The sequence below is a fragment of the Martes martes genome (genome assembly GCF_963455335.1).
Source record: "Martes martes genome assembly, chromosome: 10".
Classification (NCBI taxonomy): Eukaryota; Metazoa; Chordata; class Mammalia; order Carnivora; family Mustelidae; genus Martes; species Martes martes.
Genome location: NC_137898.1, coordinates 114470237 through 114489797, shown reverse-complemented (window position 1 = coordinate 114489797; position 19561 = coordinate 114470237). Strand labels below are relative to the sequence as shown.

General features: G+C 48.8%; 1 protein-coding gene across 1 annotated transcript in view; it reads left to right on the top strand.

Annotated features, from left to right (window-relative positions):
* Positions 1-19561, top strand: part of DYNC2H1 (dynein cytoplasmic 2 heavy chain 1) — a gene marked incomplete at its 5' end in the record, with an annotated part of 274888 nt that overhangs the window by 231777 nt on the left and 23550 nt on the right. Inside the window, 3 exons of the mRNA XM_080815645.1 lie at positions 3044-3133; positions 15337-15446; positions 16361-16442. Coding sequence (XP_080671771.1) covers positions 3044-3133; positions 15337-15446; positions 16361-16442 — 282 coding nt within the window. The remainder of the gene's footprint in view (positions 1-3043; positions 3134-15336; positions 15447-16360; positions 16443-19561) is intronic.

Sequence of the window (19561 nt, the reverse complement as noted above, 5' to 3'; positions counted from 1 at the left end):
AGCTCGGTATGGAAGCGCACAGCACGGCAGACACGGAGAGCAGGGGTCGGGGAGACTGAGGGAAGGGGCTAGCGGGAGCCTCGTCGCCCGGTGTCGCCTCGGCACTTTCACTGTGCTCTTCCGTTCAAGTCACGTCACCGGACCCAGTCCTGCTCCAGGTGAGGGCATCCACCAGGCCATGGACACCCAGTGGCAAGGTCACCGGGAGCATCTTAGAGCTTCCCCATTGCAGTGACGTGCCACTTTATGTGACACACGCCACAAAGAAGCTATCTTGCTGCAGCAGGAAAGCGTAATACTGAGAACGTGACAACCTGGTGTATCAGTTATGAATTGCCACCTGGTGGACCTCCCTGAGACTGACTGGCTGAAAGCAAGGGGAGCTGGTTATGTAGCACCTGCGCAAGGAGTTGCGGCTGGGTCTGGGGCGCGGGCTGGTCTGGGCTCGGCTTCCAGCGGGGGGACCTGCTCGCCGGCTGCTTGTCACGGGCCGGCCAGTTGGTGCTGGTGGCTGGCAGCGGGGTGGGTGCTCGGCCGGACGGGTGGCTGGAGGCCGCGGGTGCCCCTTGTACGGACATCCCTACCTGGTCTCTGCACACGGCCTGCTTTGCTTCCGTGCCCCATTAGATCCTGGCTCTGAGAGTGTATACCCCAGGAAGCAGAGCGGGAGAGTCACTAGGCCTTCACAGGCCTAGACCGGAACCCTGAATGTGAGGCCGCATCACACCTGCAGTATTGTAGTTGTCGCCAAGCTCGTACTCATGGGGAGGGGATAGGGGCCTCATCTCTTCATGGGAGGACACCAAAATCGCCATCAGTCACTCGCCATCAGTCCACCAACACCTGCTGGCTTAGAATGTCATTGTAGAAATTCCTTTATTTTAAGCTTGGAAACCTGAGATGTTGGTTGGGTTTGGTGAAGACAGCTTGTGCCCTCCGCACCACTGTGCATGCGGCCGGCGGGTCAGTGCTGACGAAGAACCAGGAGCCTCCAGCCATCTCCACGGGGGCCTCTCCTAAAACTGGGCTTCAAGATCTGGTGGATGGTTCCAAGATCACAAGTCTCACAAGATAGGAGATAGCCGCATCTGATTTATTTATTTATTTGACAGAGGTCACAAGCAGGCAGAGAGGCAGGCGGTGGCGGGGGGGGAGAAGCAGGCTCCCCAATGAGCAGAGAGCCCGATGGGGGCCTTGATCCCAGGACCCTGAGATCATGACCTGAGCCAAAGGCAGAGGCTTAACCCACTGAGCCACCCAGGCGCCCCTGATTTCTTATGGCCTTGACCTGGAGACTGGCACGGGGTCACCGCTGCCGTGTTCACAGAACCCTTATTTAAGGAGAGGGGCACTCCTTTAGGTCCCTGGGCAAGAAGCCTTGGACACTTGGGGACCTGTTTGAAAACCACAACAGCTGTCTTAGTTCAGAGCACCATTTGGGCACTTTTCTGCCGTATTCTGAGGAAAGCTTACTTCACACATGTGGAGTCATTAAACCAGATATTTCTAAGGCTCTTTTACGCTGTGAATTCCCGCCATCTTATAATTTCTGTTTTCCATGCGTTGGTCTATTCCCTGGTGTTGTTTCTTTACTGTGTAATCAGGCAGTGCTTGGGGGCGTGAAATTGATGTTTTTCCTTATATTATTCTCCTAAATAATAATAATTACTTACTATTACAACACTTAAGAAATTTGAATATTTATATAGTGTTTGGAAAGTCCAGCAAACCCTCGTAGAAAAGGTATGATGATGAACATGAACTTAAAGAATATTGTAAAGAATTATGTATTCGTAACTTTTAAAATTTCTTCTCGTTTAATCATGTAGTTCAAGGTGGTTTGGGGGATGAAATTTCCATTATACTTCTCTGTTTAGAGTCTGAAGAAATTCTGGAGGAACCAAGACTTTTTTTTTAATCTTTACCACTTATAAAGTGAACTTGTCTATTTTTTTTTAATCTATGCAAAAATATTTATTCCATTTTCAATGAAAACTGAGCAAAAAATTATAGACTTATAACATGTAATTTAGGTATGATATAAGAAAAAATATTCCATGAGGTTTAATATACTCTCCAACCGATTATAATAAAAGGTTTGGAATCTCCTGTCTCAGCAGATAATTATGAAGCTCACATAAACTTGTCTATTTTAATTTGATTTCTTTGTGTGCTAGATATTGTTTTATGAAAGCACAGTTTGCTACTTTGTACATAGCAGTTTGCTTATTGTTTCAAGAATGTTACTTTAAAAAATCCCATTTTTTTCAAGTTTCTATTTAAATTCTAATTAGTTAACATATGTGATAGAGTTGGTTTCAGGAGTAGAATTTACTGATCCATCACTTACACACACCACCCAGGGCTCAGCACGACCTGTGCCCTCCTTGATGCCCATCCCCCTATCTAGCCTACCCCTTCCGTCCCCTCCCCCCGTCAGCACTGCAGGTCCCTGCAGTCAAGCATCTCTTAGGGTTTCCCTTCCTCTTCTTTTCCCCCTTCCCTGTGTTCACCTGTTTGTTTCTTAAATTCCACGTATGGTGAAATCACATGGTATTTCTCTTTCTCTGACCGACTTATGTTGCTCAGCGTAATACCCTCTAGTTCCATCCATGTCATTGCTGATGACAAGGTCTCATTCCGTTTAAGGGCCGAGTTGTCTGCATAGACCACCTTCTCTTTATCCATGCATCTGTCGTCATGTAGAGCTACCCTCCGTCCAGCAGTCGCACTACTAGGTATTTACCAAAAGGATACAGAACTACCGACTCGAAGAGGTGCACGGCCCCATGTTTATAGCCGCATTAACAATAGCCAAATTAGAACAATATCCTTTTAGAGAAACAGATTAATTCATTCTGTCTCTGTCATTTATTTTTATTATAATAAGATCAAAGGAAAACAGATGTATCTTAAGGAAATACATTCATGATACACATAATGTGGATTATGCCCAAATATTTCCCCATCACGTTAGTGTTAAAGGTCTTTTATATGTAGTACTATACATGTAAACTTAATTTGGACCCTTTTTCGGTTGCAGTGTCCTCTGGCGTGGCAGAGCAAGTGGGAAGGCCCTGAAGATCCCTTACAGTACCTGCGCGGTCTGGTAGCTCGAGCCCTCGCCATTCAGGTAAGAGCGCGTCACTGAGTGGCGCGCGGAGGGCCCGTGCCTCGGGGACCCATGCGCGCGCGGCTGGGTGGAGAAGGCGAGGTCACGTCCTCTGCTGTCCTCAGTGTAGACGGGGCACTCCTTTAAAATGGTCGTGTGGGGTTTTTTGCTCACTGTGGCTCTTCCTACCTGTTGGGATTTTGGGGAAGGATCTACACGTTTACTGTCTGTGAGTCAGATGGTCGGGAACTGACACCGATCTCTAGCTGTGACTAAGTCACGGTAGAGCACGACCCCTCCCCGGAGGGAGCTGCTTTTTTCCTTTTTTTTTCTTTTCTCAGCAAATCAAGTTTTTTTCCGAGGGACCCGTCAGGGAACTTGCAGGAAAACTGAGTGGAATAACGAATGGTCTAGAGTCATTTTCTGGAAGGAGTAGCACATGCTACTGGTTAGCGGTGCGAGCGGTGTACCCCTGCCCCCGTGTAGTTTCACGGTATCTCACTCCCTTCATCCTGCGCCGCAGCACCTGCTGCACAAATGGCTCCTTTACCACGACTGCTGTGGTCGTGAGTCGTCCTCGAGGAAGCACGTCCACAGCTGCAGCCGTGTCACCGCTCATGCCGGCTCCGCCTTTGAACCCCTGGACACCTTTGAACTAGACCCTGGGTTCTTCCTGCTTAGAGTTTGCCCTGTCTGTCTCTTTCTGGAACCTCCCGACTCAGCCTGGAATCCACAGCCCGTAACTTTAACCATCCCCTTTCAGAAACGTCATTATCTTGTCTCACTCTCCCTCGTGCCTCATCCTTTCTAGAATGAGGGCACTTGGGTTAGTCTCTGTCCACACGCGAGCTGCTGAGCTCTGGGTCCCGTGCGGGTCCCTTGAGGGAAGGGCCGGCCCTGCCCCTGGTTCCACCAGGCCTCTTTCTGCAGTGCGCTGCTTTCCTGAAAACCGTTCTGTCACCACCTCCCCTTTCCCTTGGCCCAACCCCTCTGCACTACAGAGAAAATTCAAGCTATGAAATGGGACCCTTTGAGGAGTCCCACCCTTCTCTCCCACCTACAGATTTGCCTGAACCCGCCCTCTCATCTTTGTGCTACTGTAGAAGAAGCTGACCTTCTGCTTGGTGAAGGCTCGTCTTTGACCCGCGTGCTGGACTTCCGCTGTCCTTGGCTCCGGGACGCTGCCTGCAGGGGCTCGTCCCTTCCTCTGCTCTTCACCTCCCCCCACCTCCTGCTCTGTTGTGCCCGTCTACAAATGAGACCTCTTTAAAGGGGCCAAGACTCGTCAGAACATTTGTTTGGCTTCTAATATGACTAACCTCAGGGTTGTAGGATTATTGGAGAAAAAATTACTGGATCTGAAAATGACTTTAAAATCAGCAGGCAGAGAAGAACCAGTCAAGGACTCTGATTTGCTGTCTGTCTGTCCGCTGTGCCTAGGCACACACATAAGCAGTAAATGGCAGAAGATGGGAGCGGAGGAAGGAGGGAAGGAGGGTGGAGGAGGTGGGGAGGAAGGACACACAGTCCGTAAGTAACTCAGGAAAACAGAAACGCTCCGAAGTTCTTGGTGTGTTCTGATTGCACGGCTGTGATAATGATTCAGTTCATGCATTTGTCAGTATTCCTCACTGTACTTTCTTACCAAGGGCAGGAACTATCTTTATTAGCTGGAAATAGTAGCCTACACTACACTGTGTCATATATGTGCAAATACACTGAATTATGTGCATATGACAGTAAACATGTGGATATTGCATTTAATAGATAAAACAATTTTTCATGAATTATAATTTTCTGGCACGATTGTTTATACTAAGTGTGTCGAATACCCATCATCACAGCTGAAAACTTTTCCACTGTCACTTTCACTGTGTAATTTCTTACAACCTTTATAGTCATTTCGCCTGAATTGTAATGGTAAAACACCCTCCTGGCCCTTGCCCGTAGCTTGTCTCCCGTCCTTCTAACCGGGGAATAGCAATATTTGTCATTTCAGCCACCACTTAGGGGCATGGTTTTTTTCACTTGTTTTGTTTTCCTATCTTAATTTTTGTGTGTGTGGTTATAAATGTACAGAGACGACTACCTTCCTGCGGTCACTTCTGGCATCTGGGACTCTCAGGTGCCGTCTGTATGTCCCGGGTGAGGGTCCAGAGCAGCTTGGAGCCGTGCAGATGGGGGAGAGAGGGTGAGGACACGTAGGCACTGTTGGCGCTGTGTGACGATGGCAGCTCGGGTGCTTGTGACGCTGGGACGCTGAGTCTGCCTCGGGCAGGTGTGCAGCCGCTGGAGCTCGTCTCCAGCCGTAGCTCACGGCCCAGAGTGCATTGCTTGGAGGTGGGATGTAGAAGGAAAAGAGAACTGCTGGGGGCGTCCCCCGCAGAGCCTGCTTGCTGCAGGGTTCCGAGCTGATAAAGAAAGCCTGGGCCTGCTGGGGGTAGTGTCCGTGCACTGATGCCTTGATTCCTTCGTTCAGTCAAGGTACCGTGAGCAGCTGCTTGAAGCGGGGTGTGAGGGAGACGGTCAGGAGGTCGGTACAGTTCCTGCCTCACAGGCGTCATTTCCGACCTGAAGTTTCCGCCGTGGCATCCAGCCCTTGTCTGAGGTCGCCGCGCAGAGTGGTAAACAGACGCGCTGTGTTCCAGGGAGCGGTCCTTACAGTGTCTCAGAGAAGAGGGACAACAGAGTCCGCACCGGTGCACACCGTGCACGAAGTGCGGTCCCTGGAGCGAGCCGCAGGAGGTCCGGAGGGACGGGGAGCAGGGGAGCCAACGTCGGGCGGAGAGCGAAGGAGGACTAGGCCACCACGGGGGAGAGGCCAGAGCGCGCCAGGCAAGGGGAGGGCCTGCGTCCAGCGGAAGCCCGGGGCTTTCACGGAGCTGCAAGCCTGGTACGGAGCACAAGGAGGAGGGGGGTGCAGAGAGTAGGCGGGAGGGGCAGGAAGGGTCAGGTCACGAGACCTTATTAAGGAACGATGGTTGATCCTTGGGAAACTCTTGCAGATCCTGAGGAAGGGAAACCAGATCATTTTAGAGGTGAAGATTGCATGTGGCATCTTAGTCCGCTGTGTGGCCTGGGGTTGAAGATTGAAAGCTGGTGATCTGTGGAGAGCTAGAGAGCCCCTAGGTCCCCAAGGAGTCTCCGCCGAAGAGTCTTCGGGGATCCTGGTGTCCATTCTCTGAGCTCCTCGCAGCGAGATCTTCTAGAGCGAGAACTGCCCCCACCCCCATATTTCTAATATAGCATACTGTCCGCCGAATGAACAGGCAAATGGACAAGATAGGTTATTTCCTGTGGGGATCCTGGAAGTATTTCTCTGGCTTCAGGTTTTTCTGCCTTTTTTTGGGAAATAACATCTTAGAGTTTCTTTGGCTCCTGATTTCCAGGCTTTGTTTCTTCTTGGTGTCCTGAATACCCCTGCAGTGTGTCTAGCCCGTATATTCCGAGTCTCCTGTGCTGGTTGTTGCAAATTCCAAATACTTTGGTGCCGTATTTGCCTTTCTTTCCCCGCATTCCTATTCTCCACCGCAGCCGGATCCCTTGGCCACACACCCGCAGTTTTGTTCCATCCCAGTTCATGAGCTGCGTCTGTCCCAGCAGCATGCACGGACCTTGGCCTCTGGGACCCGGTCGGGCTGGGGTGTGTCAGAGCAGTACTCTGACCATGTGGACGGACTCCTGCTGTGTCCCCATCGTCTTCGTACTGCTGACCGGACTCGGACTGCCGTGCGTCAGTGGCAGGCTTGCAGGCTCATTTTCTAGGCCTGAGTTTCTGCTTAGGTTCCGTGTCTTCTATTTTACAATTGATAGTGACTGCTTCAGCTCTACCCGGGATGATGATGATGATGATGGTGGTGGTGGTGATTATCGTTCTATCTAACTCAAGCCCCGGCCGATATACTTGTATATGACCATATTTGGCCACCCTTCCTTCTAACATTAAAATCTTGCTATTTATTTATATCAACCTTTAGCAACTTTGAAGGCTGGGGAGATCCGAACAGTAAGCAGAAGTAGTGAACACCAGTGTTAGCACGTCACATAAACGCTCCTTACGGTCTTTCAGGAAGTAAAGGTAACTAAACAAGCCACAGCAATCTAAACAACTCTCTCTCTCTTTAAGATTATTTATGTATTTATTAGAGAGCGAGAGAGCAAGTGGGGGGGAACAGGGGGGACAGAGAAAGCATCTGCCGCAGACTCTGCACCGAACGGGAAGCCGGACGCCTGCTGCATCCCACAGCCAGGAGATCATGACCTGAGCTCGACCTAAGTCGGTCGTTCAGCCTGCGGAGCCTCTAGACGCCCCGAACAACTATCCATCTAAACAACGACACTCTGGGAGAAAATAGCAGATGTGGTGCCACCCAGAGTCTCTCAGTGTCCCCCCCGTCCCCGCTCTGCCCAAATGGCTCCTCCTGCCACGGCCAGGGTTCATCATGGACGAGGCCTGAAGTGGGCGCGGTACCAGATTGCCAGGGCCCCCCTTCTGCCCGCAGTGCTGTGACGCTGGGTCCTCTCCTACCCTCCGCACCCGGCAGTGCTGGAAGCAGACCTTTCCCTCGCTCTCAGTCCCTACTCCTCCCTCCCTCTTGTTTTTCCTGAGATTCCTTTTAGATGCTGTGTTCTATCTTTTGATCAGATAATATTCAGGCACGGTTTCTAGCGTGCCTGCTAAGATGCTTCTTGTGACCTTAGCCACACAGATTGCTTCTTTAATTTGTTACATTTTACTTCTCCTCTCCACTTGAAGAAGACTGAATGGTCACCGAAAACAATCTGAGAGCCTCTAGTTCTTACACTTCCCTCTTCGACCTTGACTGTTCTCTAAGGACTCAGACCGGTGTTTCTGGATCTAGAAGTCTCATGACACCCTTTTTGGGTTCATCTAAATAGCTCTTCTCATTTTCCTAGATGTAAAATCTGAGCTTCAGATTGTTTTTCTTGTCAGTGTGCCACTTTATATATTAAGACTTTTTTTTTTAAGATTTTATTTATTTATTTATTTGGCAGACAGAGATCACAAGTAGGCAGAGAGGCAGGCAGAGAGAGAGAGGAGGAAGCAGGCTCCCTGCCCAATGTGGGGCTCGATCCCAGGACCCTGGGATCATGACCTGAGCCAAAGGCAGAGGCTTTAACCTACTGAGCCACCCAGGTGCCCCCAGACTTTTTTAAATGATCTCATGAAGGACAGAAAAGAGAAAACAGATATTCGTAAGAACTGAGCTCATTCTGGAGACCCGGCACGTATATGCTGTACATGAGATCTGGTAATATTTACAGCACACGAGGTGGGTGTAATTTCCGTTTTTAAAGATGGGAGAAGTGCAACCCCAATTTCAAGAATAGTTAAACCGTTTATAGGAATTACATGGTAAATGAGAAAACTCACACTCAAGTGCCCTTTCTATAAAGACATGCCAGAGTTTTTGATCGTTCCATAAACTATCAGCAACATTTTAGAAAGATTCTCACTCTCCCCCTTGAAACGTTTTACGTTGGCCTCTATCCATACAGCCATTCCCGCGAAAGTCACTGATTCCTCCTTCCTTCCTGTGACAGAGGCTGAGAATCTCAGAATCACTGTTAACCCCGTCCTCCCTTCGTGTGTGTCCAGCCTGGCAGAAACGTGATCTTGCCTCTAATGTTCGAGAACACTCAGACATACCACCTGACCTGCCACTGCCTTGACCGATGTTATGATCAGTGCAGCCGCCACCTACCTGTGCTGCTCCCCCCCGTGTCCCCCGGTTGGTTCTCGGCCAAGCAGCCTGGATGTCCTGGCTAAAGCATGAATGAGACGCTGTCCCTCCTCTCCTGGGAATATCCTCGTGACATCTTACCTCCAGAGTCACACAGTCCTTCCCTCCACTGGCAGGTGAAGGTCACGCGGTTACCCCGTCCGGTTTCCTCCTCTCTCCACTCCCTCATGTCCTTTGCCGCAGCCTCGCTGGCCTCGGGGCTGTCCAGTGACCAGACCGGCACACCCCCTCCCCAGGCTTTTATTCTGGCCGCTCCCTCCGCCCGAGCTGCTGCCCCGGATTCGCACCAAAGGGATTTTCTGTCTCTGAGCTCTTTGCCCCACCGTCATCTCGGCAAGGCCTTCCTTGGCCACGTGGTTTCAGGTCGTAGCGCTCTCCTTTCCTTCTTATTTTTCTCTGGAGCTACATCCCCAGCTAATGTTCTGTGCCTTTCACTGAATTTTTCTTTGTGTTCCTCCTCTGGAAGCTTCAGAAGGGCAGACTTTTTTGTCTGTTTACTGCTCTATCCAAGCATGTGGAACAGGGGCTTGCACAGGTAGGTTTTCAGTATCTGATGTATAAATGAATGATTTGACCACGGTTAGGGTTATTCTCAAGCAAACTGACATGAATCTCTTTCACGTTTCCTAACCATCGTGATTTACCTCCCAATATGTATTCTGTAGCATCCGTGACATGCTTATGAGATTTAATTTCTATTTAAGTCTGCCCGGTAGATGTTACAGTTTAATTTTTTACTCTCCAATCTAACATTTGAAGATTTGCTTTATTTTCTCTTAAAACCCTAGTTGTTAAAAGCATTCTTACTAAAATTATCTTTTTAATTTTTCATTTGTGTTCTGGGGTATCTTACTCTACTTTGGAAAGTTCTGCAGTACTTTGCCTTCCTATAAAAGTCTTTATTTTCCAACTCCTTTTAGTAACTCTCACAGTCCCCAGTACAGGGTTTTACACATAGTAGGCACACAGCAAAAATATGCATAGGAAGGCATATCAACAGAATTGAAAAAGCAGTCTGTTTGCGATCTAAAACCTCTAACATCCCTATTTTTCTATATGGTACTCAGCCAGAAGACGTATGTGATGGATCTTTTTAATTCATATTCATTCATTCATTCATTTATTCATTCACTATTTATGGAGCTTCTGTTTTGTGCCACCACTATTCTAAGTGCTGGAAGTACACAGTAATGAGGAAATCATGAATTCCTGCCAACAGGAATCTCTACATTTAGTGAAGGAAATAGATAACAAATAAATAGATTAATAGTGGAATTTCATGCAAAAAATACATCTTAGCCCAAATCCTGAGATTTATGATTAACATACAGCCAAGCTTTAAACTGTTTTGTCACTATCATAAAATGAACTTAGGGTACATAACCTAAATATTACCCAGTAAAATAGAGCTATTGCTATAGCAGTAGTATTACCAGATTTTAGGAGTTCCATTTTGTACAGGGACAGTAATTTCTCCACACTCTCAGCTAGTAAATTCTGCCTGTGGTCAGCTGTCTTGCACATTCGGAATACTAAGTGGTAGTCTGTGGTCTGTGATCATCTGCAGTTGTGTGGAGGCGAGCCCATAAACCATGCTATTTGTACTGCTTGCAGAAGATAAATCTCGGTTCTAGAAATGTGACAATATAGCAACATAATTGGCTTTCAAGATAACAAAATCTTCCCTGAATTTTTATCTGCATCTCGCTTTTGTCACATGCATACCAATTTCGGTGGCGACTGGCGCGGCATAATAAGAGGCTCCTCGCTGTGGGGGCCTGCGGAGACCGTGTCAGCAGACCCCCCCCCCCGGGGCTCCCGCACATCAGCAGGCTCCGCAGACAGGCCGTGGTCCCCGCAGGAGGCGGGCTCTGTGGGTGCCCGTGTATCAGCGCTCGCCGCCCCCGTCAGGGCGTGGGCTTGTGAGCTGAGGAAGGATCCAGCTGCAGGGGCCCTCTGTGTCCCGCAGCCATGGTGTGGCCGCAGAAGGCCAGTGCGGGTGTCCCAGGGCTGGGGGACTCTGTCCCTGGTCTGGGCTCTCCAAGGGAAGGGTCCAGCCCCTAGACAGAGGAGCGGCCTGAGCCCACGGACTGCCGCATCTTGTGCTTGGGGGTCTCCGTGGTCTCCCCTCTCCCAGGTGCTCCTTCTCATACCCACCCTGGCTTCCTCCCTCGGGCCTGGGCACCTGCTCACATCCCCCATCTTCAGGGAGCAGCGTCTGTAGGGGGGTGGGGGGGACACCGCAATGCAAATGATATGATAATAAGATCCTGTCAGCCCTGGGGTCACCAGCCCCAGGGCTCCTTCCCTGCGCATGCTCCCAAAAGGGCCAGGCCCTGGGGCGAGGCTGCTGGTGAACCCCTGGCTGCGCCCTAAGCCGCCCCAGTGGCTGGGGTCCCTGCAGTTTCCCAGCCCAGGGCCTCAGCTCTTCCCCTGCTCCGTCTGGCCACCTGCCGCCTCTAGCAAACTTGTCCACGGTTTTCCTGCTGTAGTCAGAGCCTATCCCAGGAGGTCATGAATCATCCTGAGTCCCTGAAAGCCCTCGCCACGTGGTGCGTGGTCAGTGTAGCTGGAGCACGCGGTCCTGGTTCCCCTTACCTTCGGTTCTGTGCCTTCTGTCGTCAGAGCCCCGTGTCCCGAGTTCCTTGCACCCAGCCAGCTGCACCTGCGCACCCTGGGGAAGGGCTCTGGGCGGTGGGCTCATCTGACTGCGGTTGCAAAGAGCACGGAAGCGAGCCCTGAGGGAGGCTACCCAGCTGTCTGCACCCCATACAAGTAGCTCAACAAAGTACTTTTCAGTAATATGTTTTCTAGGAAGAACCTTGAACAGAAAATCCTCACCTTAAGTAAATCTCAAAAAACTCCTTTTTTACTAAATGTCCTAAAAATGATTGCTAATCTAGATCTGCAATTTGTTAAGCTTTTTTTAAACCTCTGATTTTTAAAATCTCAGTAAAATTTTTTTCCATTTTTTTAATTTTATTTTTTCAGTGTTCCAAGATTCATTGTTTATGCACCATACCCAGTGCTCCATGCAATAGTGCCCTCCTTAATACCCACCACCAGGCTCACCCAACCTCTCACTCCCCTCCCCTCCAAAACCCTCAGTTTGTTTCTCGGAGTCCATAGTCTCTCATGGTTCGTCTCCCCCTCCGATTTCCCCCAACTCACTTCTCCTCTCCTCCCAATGCCCTCCGTGTTTTTCCTTATGCTCCACAAGTAAGTGAAACCATATGATAATTGACTCTCTGCTTGACTTATTTCACTCGGCATCATCTCCTCCAGTCCCGTCCATGTTGCTACAAAAGTTGGGTATTCATCCTTCCTGATGGAGGCATCATACTCCATAGTGTATATGGACCACATCTTCCTTATCCATTCATCCGTTGAAGGGCATCTTGGTTCTTCCCACAGTTTGGCGACTGTGGCCATTGCTGCTATGAACACTGGGGTACAGATGGCCCTTCTTTTCACTACACCTGTATCTTTGGGGCAAACTCCCAGTAGTACAATTGCAGGGTCATAGAGTAGCTCTATTTTTAATTTCTTAAGGAATCTCCACAGTTTCCCAGAGTGGCTGCACCAACTTGCATTCCCACCAACAGTGTAAGAGGGTTCCCCTTTCTCCACATCCTCTCCAACACACGTTGTTTACTCTCTTATTAGTTTTGGCCATTCTAACTGGTACAAGGTGGTATCTCAATGTGGTTTTGATTTGATGATGGCCAGTCATGATGAACATTTTTCAACATCATTTGCTGAATATCTTTTCCGTTATCCAGTGATCTGTGATGCTGCGTATATAAAATATTGAATTCTTATATTTTTTCTCATTTTGATCAGAGATGGAAGTTCGGCTTCCTTTTGTATAGATCCATGATACATCTCATAAACATGTATGAACACTTGAAGGGCAGTGGGGTTTTGCCTATGCTATATAACTGATGCTTTCCTATTGCCCTTTGAGTTCATCTCAAACCGTTCATTATGTGAATGTAATTTTGTTACAATAATGATATAGATCTAATTCTATATTTAACCAGTTTCATTACTGATAACTAATAGCTTTAGCCTCTGACTTTTATATCCTTAAAAATCTTAGTTTTGACTAATATATAAATCAGTTGAAGGACGTTTTTGAGTAATGTTTAAAAGAAAAGGTACAGTTGTGTATTTATTTTCTGAACTCTAGCCTATATAAAAGTGATACCTAGTTGTATTCATGAATGAAAGGTAAGTTAACTAGATAAAAAGTTTTTCAGGGAAAAGCCTTTTCCTTCAAAATTCTGTCTGTACTGGTTCATACAGGAATAGAACTCTCTCCTTCTTGTCTTGTTTGTTTGGTTTAAAACCAAGGACACACCTGCCTTGACGGGTCGTGATCACCCAGGGTCCTCAGTTGACCTTCATGTCTGCTCCTGATGTGTGACCGGCTGCGGGTTTGGACATGCGTTCGTCATTACGGCAGCACACACAGTACCTTCACTGCCCTCAAAACCCTCCGTGTTCCGCCCCGGCACCCCTCGCCCAGCCCGGCTAGTTGCCGGTCTTCTTCCCATCTCCAGACTCTCGCCTTTTGCGCTGCCGCAGTCCTGTGGCACTGCCGCCGGTTCTCGTGGCTTCTCTGACTCGCAGTGTGCATCGAAGGTCCTTCCCGTCCTTCGTGGCTGACGGGGCGGCGCGTCAGTGCATTAGTGCGAGATGTCCTGAAGGACATCGTGGTCGCTTCCCAGTGTTGACAAGATGAAGAAAGCTGCTCTAAACAGGCTGAAATGTAAATTTTAAAAAATGTGCTTCACTGTGTTTTCTTCTGTGAAGTTTGCTATTCAAAGACAATATACATATTAAAAGAATCTTTGTTACTTAGATTCTTTTATCAAATATGCCTTTGCTTTAGTCTGCCTTTAAGCCTGACAAAAAACGTTTGTTCCCCGCCATGCACTAATAAAAACATTTGTATTATAGAAGCTTTTCCTTTTTCTTACTAATGTTATTAATTCACATTTTAAGTAAAAATCTGATTATTAGCCACACTTTAATTTTTAGTTAATTTGAACATAATGCATATCTGATACAGGCAACAACTGTTTTGAAATTTTTGAATTAAAATATAATTTTAAGAATTAATGATAGTATTAAACTGAAATATGTATGCATTAAATATTACTTATAAAAGATCATGCAAGCATAATTTGTTAGCTTTGTCTAGCTCATGAAAGTAGAAGGCAGATAATGAAAACATTTCATAGGGAGTAAACCAAATAAACAATAATTTAAACATCCTTAAAATAGGTAATATCCAAGAAGAATTAATTATAGTTTGCTAAAGAGCTCTTTTTAGGTGTTAGGACCACAGGAAGGTTTTGCTGCAGGCAGGAGGAGGTCAGAGGCAGTGGACATTCACGCAAACACAGGAGCTGTGGAGCGGCTTCTCCGCACCTGGCTGACAGGTGTACGTGCTTGGGGGACGGGGTGTTTCAGCACAGGACGCATAGCTCTTCCGTACAGGAGTGAGTAATCACCGTGTTTCCCAGCCTTCATAATCATACAAAGTGAATGACTGAGTAGATGACCGCCGTGCGGGGTGCTACCAGCTGATGTCACTGTGCTACCGCATCTGTGCTCCAGCTGGGCTGACAGACTGACGGACTGGCCCAGGTGGACACGGGAATCACCAGTAAGTTACCTTTCTCATAAGGCGCCTCAGCACCTGCCCGGTGGATCACACAGAAACCATCGCATGGGGCTGCTTCAGTCGGCCTCCTGCCCTCCGTGTCCTGGGCGGCGAGGGGAGTAGGATGCTCGGGGCTCAGTGGTGGGGGGAGCGCAGGGTCGGCTAACACCCAGGAAGCCTGTTGTTAGTGTGAGACACCTAGGACGTGCTTGGTGACGATGTGTGTTTCTCCAGGGGACATAGTGGGTTCATAAAATGCCAGATAAGAAGAGACTGAGCAGAAACACCTTTTACCAAAGAACCCTCCTCTGCAATACTTGGCTCAGAAAGGTGGCAAATCTGCAGGCAGGTCTGGATCGGGGCCCATTCAGTTCGCAGGACCAGGACTCGGGGGCCCTGAGGGGTGTGCGCTCGGACCCCATTCTCAGGTCAGCTTCTGAGCACACTCCGAACCGCGGCTCATCAAGAGAAGTGCCGGCCCCGGCGGAAATGCCGATTGGAAGATGATTTTTCTAATTTTACACTTTTATTTGGAGTAGAATTTTACCAGCAAAGGATTGTGCAAGGAAGCTTTTTTACGGTGGATGGATATTATGTCAAAGACAAATTACAGTAGACTCACGACGTAAAGCAGAATCTCTTTTTTCCAGGCACTGTTTCAGAGCAGCTGCGAAGGGTGTCACTTCGTCACTGAACATGACTTTTACATAATAGTTCTTGAACAGATTTGTCTTCCATGTTTGCAGAGTGTTTCAATGGGTGTGTGTCTTCTTCTTCCCCTCCAGAGCTGGGCGGAGAGGGCCGAGAGGCAGGCTCTCCTGTCTGACACGCTGGACCTGTCCGAGCTCTTCCGCCCAGACACGTTTCTCAACGCCCTTCACCAGGAGACGGCCAGGTGAGCTCAGCTCTTGACGCGTCCGTCTCTCCGCTTGCGGCGCTTGGGATCACGTTCCCGTCGTTGTTCGGAAATAAACTTATAATTAAATCAAGGGAGTTACGTTATTTCCTAATACTTGACATCTCTTAACAGGGAGCTTTTAGTTTGAAAAATACTGCTTAGAATTATGATGTTTTTCTTAGAATTGAAAAGGTGAAATTTAATTTTTAAATTGCCGGCGATTGACCTGGATAAGCCGTGTCTGATAGGGTGGGCGGAGGAGCTACTCTTAAGTAAAGGGGTCAACAGGAAAGAACAGTACGCGAGGGGTTTCTCAGTCTCGCCAGCCACATCGTGTCTCCCCATGGCGACCACTGGGCCCTGCACAGAAGCATTTTAATTTTTGCAGACCCCTCTCTTAGACATGCTGGCCGGGCTTACTGGTGGGGAGCAGGGTTTGACAGTTAAGATCAAGCTCTTTTTTTAGGACACCCTTGGATAATCGTGTCATGTAGACTGATTTTTTAAATAAATTAGAATGGACTAAAAGGCACTTGGAAAAGTAAACTGGACCAGATTTAGTTCTGTGTTGATTCGGGAGGATTTCCGTGTGTAATGCCTGGGGGTCATTTCATAAGTGTCCATGTTTCGGTTCAACTAATAAGCACAATGGCACACTTCCCGCGTGGTGGTCCGGCGGACGGGAGGCGGAGGACGAGCAGGGAAGCCTTGTGTGCCTTAGCGGCAGGGGATCCTGTAGGCCGTTCCTTTACAGATGTGGCGTGAGGTCTAAGACTCTGCGTCGTTTAGGAAATCTGCTTCTGTGCACATTGTAAATATTTCAGTTGTAAACGAAGAGGAACATGTCAGCCTTACTGTCTGTATTTCAATTCCTGAGATGCTTTCTGACATTGGCTGCTTCCGTGTTACAGGGCGATGGGCTGCTCCGTGGACAGCCTTAAGTTCGTAGCCTCGTGGAAGGGTCGGCTGCAAGAAGCAAAGCTGCAGATTAAGGTAGGGGTAATTCTGATGCTTATCCAGGCCTAAAAGTAATAATATTGCCAACTTGATAACGACTCTGAAACTCCCGTCACTGACTTGCTTATCTTAGTGGAAGATTAGCTGAAATATCGTATCTCCTGTGTGAAAAGTCAAAGTCAAGATTTAGGATGAAGCAACTTGGACAAAACAAAAATCCCTTCCACTCTAAAAATAAGACTGTTAGGGACACAACATATTGAAAAATGTAGTTTTTGGTAAAAAATGATACAAATCTTGAAGTTCGGTTGGGTTTCTTGCTCTAAAATTCAATTCAGTAAATATTAACTCTACAATAAAGCAAATATAAAGTATAGTTTATGGAAAATAGACCAAGTCTTGTCCTCACGGAGGTTACAGGTTGTGAGTATATTAGTTTGGTGTAAAATTCAAGCCATAGGTTTGTTTGTTTTTTTTTTTTAAGATTTCATTTATTTATTTGACAGAGAGAGAAATCACAAGTAGGCAGAGAGGCAGGCAGAGAGGCAGGCAGAGAGAGAGGGAAGCAGGCTCCCCATTGAGCAGAGAGCCCGATGTAGGACTGGATCCCAGGACCCTGAGATCATGACCTGAGCCGAAGGCAGACCCTTCACTGACTGAGCCACCCAGGTGCCCCCCAGCCCTATCTGTGTTTAAAAAGAAAGCAACTCAAGCCATGTTTTATGGCATGAATTTTCTCTGGTGGCTTTCCTGTTAAAAACCCATTACTTTTAGAGGAGGAAATGGGTCAGGAGAGACTATGGAGTCCTGGAAACAAAGGGAAGGTTTGGAGGGGAGGGAGAGTCAGGGGAGATGAGTGAGCCTGGTGACGGGCAGTCAGGAGGGCACGTGCTGTACAGAGAACTGAGTGTTGTTGCAAACAGTGAGTCTTGGAACACAACATCAAACACTAAGGATGTACGGTGACTAACACGACACAGTGAAAGAATCCATTACTTTAAAAATAATAAGTAACTATAGGAACATACTCGTGCACATGTTAACAACAAAACCAGTTCACCGTCTGCAGTGGTAGCGTCTCCCAGCGGCGGCAGCCTTGGTGTGCAGCCCGGCGCCTTCCAGCCGTTCCTCCCCGTCTGCACGCGGGGCCACCTCCCCACCTGCGGCCCTGACACGGCGCGCGGGGCAGGTGGCTGGTGTGTCAGAGGCCTGTAGACGGTTCCCATCCCGCGTCCCCACCGTGTCTTCCAGGGCCTCACATGCATTCAGTCTTAAGTCAACCAAATGTACGACTCTAGTTCTTTCTCTTAAGCTGCCTGGGCGAGTGGCTTTTCACAGGTTCTGTTTACATAGTTGTGGTTCCCGGGTGCACTGTTTTCACTTCCCTAGTGCTCCGTGGCGTACTGTAGAGTCTGTTTATTATGTTTACTTGTTGTCCATCCTAGTCCACTGGAACGAGAGTCCCATGACACTAGTCATTGTTCTCGTGGTTGATTTGTATCCCACGTACATCGAGCCACAGCTGTTACATGGTGGGTGCTCACTTGAGCCCTCGTTGGGCAGTTGAGTTTGGGCCTCTAGTAGGAGAGGCCCTGTGGTGGGGTTGTAGCGTCTGCAGTGGCTTTCTGGTGGGCCAGAGATCTATTCATCAACGACAAGCTGGATCTTTCTCTTTGGGCTCTCTGGAGATGGCTATACAGTTCTCCCCTGGAGCTGAAGGAATCAGAAGGATTTTCTTTCACCCCATTGTGTTTTATTTTAACCTGAGCCTCTAACCCATAAGAACGACCTTCTCTATCGCTGCTGGTCTGATACTCTGGCCCAGCCGTCAGGGACAGGAGGGAAGGCCTGTCATCCAGGAGCCGTGCACCTGAGCAGGCTGTGTGGTCTCTGGCTGCTGTGAGCCCCACGGATGGTACGGGCCATCATTCTTCAGATGTCCACTGGTATAAACAGCAAGGGAAATGGGTCACATTTGGAGTCAGAGTGTGTTAGTATTTCTGGAACCATGTGGCCTCTGCTCTTATAACATAGGAGTAAAAGTATCTACAACCAGAAAACCCCAAGCTTCTATGTTATGTTTTGTAGATTGGAGGGGATAGGCGGACTGTTAGTAAAACAATATTCTGATCTTAGTTCGCCAAAAAAGAACCACGTGACTTTGAGCAGTTCGTGGAGTCATCTGAGTCCTTGTCGTCCCATTTGTTAATGGGTTTAATAGCGTTTACTGGAAGACTGAAAACTCAGGTGTGTGGGAGGGTGTGTGTTGGTTTCTAGGTCTCTTTCAACCTCCCCCGCCTTAGGCCGAGTCAGCCACGGACGTGTTCAGGCAAGGCTGTAGTTCCCCTCACCGATCAGTGTCCCCGACCCTCTAGACCTGCTTAAGAGAACACCTGTGTCTGTTGATCCCCAGTCCCTGGACCGTGTTCCTCTAGGGTGTCCTCGCTACTGCTGCTGGCCTGCCATGGCCCAGCACGGCTGTGAAGCGCAGTGCTGGGTCTGCCGGCGACAGGCTGCCCACGTGTCCCCACTTGGAGCTGGCCCGTGGCAGGGAGGGGACCTCCCCGGCAGCTCCAGAGCCCCCCACTGTCCCCCGTACCACTGAGGCCACCACGCCCCGAAGGGCAAACGAGGAGGCCTCAGCCCGGTCGGGTCAGTGTGTTTCCTGTGCCTCGGGGCTGCTTGGGAAGGCCGGGCCACCTAGTGTCCCCGAGTGCCGCACTTCCTGTGGGAGCTGGGGGAGCTCTCGTCTGCCTTGGGCTGTCTGTCAGGGCTTGTGTTCTGCTCCTGTTGGGCCGCCTCTTTGGCTGGGTGCTCGGCTCAGTGCTCCGGTGAGGAGGAGTCAGGCCTGCCAAAGTGTTGATTTGAACAGTAGGAAATCCATCAGCCTGGAGACTGGTGAGGTCCTCCAAGCTGTCGTTTTCAGCAATGCAGGAAATGTTTTGAGCCTGTCTTCGTTCACGCCTCCCTTTAAAGGAGATCTGCAGGGGAAACACGGGGGACCTTTGTGGAGACCCTTCCAACCCCCGGTATGTTGTTTTATGATGCAAACGATGCGGTATTACGTGTTGGCATTCTTACATTTTAGTTTCATTCTCAGGAGTGAGGAGGTCTTTAAATTCCACCGATGACCCTTAAATGTCATGCTAGGGTAG